We start from the raw sequence: 4,693 nt of genomic DNA on the forward strand, positions 1-4,693 counted from the left end.
TATATTCTTTGTATAACATTCCCTAAACCTGCATTTTGTAGATAATTATAGACTTATCTATTAGATATCAGTGTATATGACTATCACACCGTGACTACACTTCTTCATTTGTCCTATTCCTAATTCTGTAGTCAATTAATTACATGAAATACATACAATCTTGGACTTATCCAAGAAAGTGCAAGCCAAAAATGTATATATTAACAAACTGCCGTTGACTTCGATTTATGAATTTCATAATTAATGAAAATGCTGGCTAACTTAAAATATTTATCATTATTTTATTTAAAACAATGTTTTATAACACTGTAACGTTTATATTTTGAAATGAAAACGGAAAGTATATTAGAGCGCACAAAAGTAATAATTTCAATTTAACAGACAAGCTTTGAATTGTAATAAGTGATACGAAACAAAGTGAGGAAAAAGAGAAAAGAAAAATCTTACACGTCGCATAAATGCTTTAGAAATGAGAGTTTTAGTGAAAAATAAAATCCACATTGGCATTAAACACGCAGCACATATAATATCTCGGCCTCTTAACAAAATAATTCATAATGACCGATAGATGGCATTTAACACACAGCACACTTAATATCTCAGCCTCTCAACAAAATAATTCATAACGACCGATAGATGGCATTTAACACACAGCACACTTAATATCTCAGTCTCTCAACAAAATAATTCATAACGAACGATAGATGGCATTTAACACACAGCACATTTAATATCTCAGCCTCTTACCAAAATAATTAATAATGACCGATAGATGGCATTTAACACACAGCATACTTAACATCTCAGTCTCTCAACAAAATAATTCATAATGACCGATAGATGGCGTTTAACACACAGCACATTTAATATTCAGCGTCTTAGCAAAACAATTTATAAAGACGAATAGATGGCATTTAACACACAGCACACTTAATATCTCAGTCTCTCAACAAAATAATTCATAACGAACGATAGATGGCATTTAACACACAGCACATTTAATATCTCAGCCTCTTACCAAAATAATTAATAATGACCGATAGATGGCATTTAACACACAGCATACTTAACATCTCAGTCTCTCAACAAAATAATTCATAATGACCGATAGATGGCGTTTAACACACAGCACATTTAATATTTCAGCGTCTTAGCAAAATAATTTATAAAGACGAATAGACAAACAGGCAGATTTTTAACTATAAAGTTCATTATTTAATAATATTCTTTACAAATACGATATAAAAACAACAATTCAATTTTGATTTTATATTTTATCTAAGAATTTAATCAGCTCAGTCAAACTGATGTAGTTTAGTAGAAATAATCATGTTAACGTTAGGTCAATATTTTAATTTTAATTTTAGGTCAATATGTTAAAAATCACAAAAAAACAACAACTACTTAACAACCTGTGAAATCTTTACAAAATTCAATTTATAACAAAATAAAAGGTCATTAATGAATCTAGTTCAACAAAAATATATATATATATATTTGAAGATTAATAATGAGCCATTGTTAAGATTTATTTAACACTTTTAACACCAGTATTTCTTGAAAAGTTATTTTAAATGAAAACAATTGTTTTAAACACTAAATAACCTGTTACAAAATAATCCATAAAAAATGAAATAAAATATCCGGCTTCAACATAAAATAAATATTTTTGTGCTTTAACGTGTCTCTTGGTTCAGTCAATATGGGGGTTTAACACGTCCGAAACCACAAGCGACTTCATACACCCACCGATATTGTTCCTATAAGGGATGGTAAATAAAGACTTTTTTAACATCATCATGTTGAATTTATATAAAACATAAAACTTGGCCCAGAATTAGAAATTAACAATATTTTTAATGATATCAAATATTTAATCCTTCATAGATAGAGCACATTAGTTTCTGGTCATAATTCATTATCAATGAATCTTATGACATAGTTAATGATTACTGGGCTCAATTCATAGTTCGTTATTAATGAATCTTATGGCATAGTTAATGATTACTGGGCTCAATTCATAGTTCGTTATTAATGAATCTTATGGCATAGTTAATGATTACTGGGCTCAATTCATAGTTCGTTATTAATGAATCTTATGACATAGTTCGTGATTACTAGGTTCAGGTCATAATTTATTATTAATAAACCTCACGACACAGCTCATTATTATCGAATCTTGTGGTATATTTCATGATTACTGGGTTCAACTCATAGTTCATCATTATTGAATTTCATCACATAGTTCATGATTACTGTGTTCATGTTAGAGGTCATTATTATTATTATTGGTTCCTATGACATAGTTCGCAATGACTGGTATCTGGTAATGACTATGAATACTTAGAATAATTGTGATCCAGATCAAACTTGATTATATCAACTAATCAACCAATGTGGGCTATGAAATGAATCGAACTAAATCATTCATAAGGTAGCTCCTCTACGAAATTAATCATTTTTATAATTGGTAATTTAACTTTTGTATGGGATGTAACTTTACGTGAGCTTAAAAAAAAGAAATGTTAAAATTCATGGGGAAAAAAAGGAAATGGTATCATCATGTTAGTTAAATAAGAAATAGAAATATCTTTCGACTTGTTATATTTTTTTAATAAAAGTTAATTTTCCTTTGAAACATGCAAATACGATTTTCAAACTTTTTCTAGAGAAAACTGATTCTATTTGAGAACATTTGCGAGAACTTTTGCGTAAAAATATGGTAATCTTCGAGATTACTGTTCCTAACGATTTTTGTCTCTGAAGCTTCCCTCGCAGTGGCTCAGCAATAAATCTGCAGACTTACAACGCTAAAAATCAGATTTTGATACCCGTGAAGGGCAGAGAACAGATAGGCCATTATGTAGCTTTGTACTTAATAACAACCAGCCAACCAATTTGTCTGTAGAAAACAATAGAATACAAATACTTATCACAACTATAACATATCAAAGTCAACATACATGCCAATTAATACAAATATTTATCACAACTATCAAAGTCAACATACATGCCAATTAACACAAATATTTATCACAACTATCAAAGTCAACATACATGCCAATTAATACAAATATTTATCACAACTGTCAAATCAACATACATGCCAATTAATACAAATATTTATCACAACTATCAAAGTCAACATACATGCCAATTAATACAAATACTTATCACAACTATCAAATCAACATACATGCCAATTAATACAAATATTTATCACAACTATCAAAGTCAACATACATGCCAATATTTTACATCAGTACTGTATTTTATTTTGGTTTGTTCAGTAAAAACTATCAAGAATTTCATTGTATATTATCATTAATTATATAAGCAATGGAATATTAATGCTTTCCATTTCGCAACGGCCTGGAATGGCCAGGTGGTAAAGGTGATAATGGTCACATTATAACGCCCCCGCGGCTGAAAGGGCAAGCATGTTTGGTAGGACGGGGATTCGAACCCGCGACCCTCAGATTGCGAGTCGAGCGCCTTATCCACCTGACCATGCCGGGCTGGTAAATTTGTGATTCAGCGGTAAGCTCGAGAACTTATAATGCTAAATTCGGGTTTCGATCCCTACGGTGAACGAGTTTGTGCTTAAGAAGAAAAATACTAACAGAGTAATCTAAGAGTAGATCTTACAGTTGTTGTTTATAAGGTCTCGTATGACATTTTCTAAACTTCTAAGTCTAGCGAATAATATAAGTTTAAAAACTAAGTGGAAAAATGAGATCGAATCTTTACAAGTGTCAGAACCTACAGCTGGTAACCTGACATTGAGGTCAATTTGAGGGACATAGAGTGCTTCTTGTCAGCTTTACGCTTTAATTTACTCATAATCCAGTTGATCGACTCACCACTGAATGAATAAAATTAGGCCTATTTATTCTGATTGTTCTCACGGCCTCAAAAACGTCCATTTCTTTCTCTAGTTGTTTCTGCTGAAATAAAAACGAGGTTGCGCAGTAAATTCCTGAGGCTGAAACTCCATCCCTGTCGATCAGAGAAAATTATAATCAAAATATTATTAACGTTATTACAAAATAAATAGTTACAAAAATGATTGCAACTGCAGCCAGAAAGTAACTATCGAAATGTTGAATACACTGTCACAATGACAATAGACTGATCCCTGAAAATACAAATACAACGTAAGTATAAAACTCCGTGAAAACAACAGTTGCAACACACAAACTTAATACAGAAATAACGAAATTTTACAACAACAGAATCATTACACAACCTCTTATAACAGGATTATCTGAAGAATCAGTTACCACGTGTTCAGAGCCACATTATCATTTCAGAAATAACAACACAATCGAGGGCAACGTGTCACAGCTAGAAAAAAAAAACAACAACAACAATTAATCATGCTTGGAGACGGCTCGAATGGGTAATGAAGAAAAACTTTAATATAAGTTTAACATAACAGCAAATGTACAACGTTTCGACAAGGTTTTGTCATCAATTAATCATATATTGTTGTGAAAATTTTAAACTTGACAAATAATTACAACCATGAATCCAAACTGTTGCGTGAGAAATCAAACATACTGAATACCACCTGAGACGGCCCGGCATGGCCAGGTGGTTCGGTCGCTCGACTCGCAATCTGCGGGTCGCGGGTTCGAACCCCCGTCCCATCAAACATGCTCGCCCTTTCAGCCGTGGGGCGTTATAATGT

The 4,693-nt window shown here is 31.8% G+C and overlaps 1 protein-coding gene across 3 annotated transcripts in view; it reads right to left on the reverse strand.

Annotated features, from left to right (window-relative positions):
* Positions 1 to 1,583: 1,583 nt before the first annotated feature.
* Positions 1,584 to 4,693, reverse strand: part of LOC106466526 (receptor-type tyrosine-protein phosphatase T-like) — a 39,374-nt gene continuing 36,264 nt past the window's right edge. For all 3 annotated transcript variants that reach the window (XM_022394558.1, XM_022394559.1, XM_022394557.1), the window contains 2 exons: positions 3,864 to 3,999; positions 1,584 to 1,760 (listed from right to left, as the gene is read on the reverse strand). In XM_022394558.1, coding sequence (XP_022250266.1) covers positions 1,698 to 1,760; positions 3,864 to 3,999 — 199 coding nt within the window. In that variant the 3' untranslated portion in view covers positions 1,584 to 1,697. The remainder of the gene's footprint in view (positions 1,761 to 3,863; positions 4,000 to 4,693) is intronic.

Source organism: Limulus polyphemus, unplaced genomic scaffold, assembly GCF_000517525.1.
Source record: "Limulus polyphemus unplaced genomic scaffold, Limulus_polyphemus-2.1.2 Scaffold2290, whole genome shotgun sequence".
NCBI lineage: Eukaryota > Metazoa > Arthropoda > Merostomata > Xiphosura > Limulidae > Limulus > Limulus polyphemus.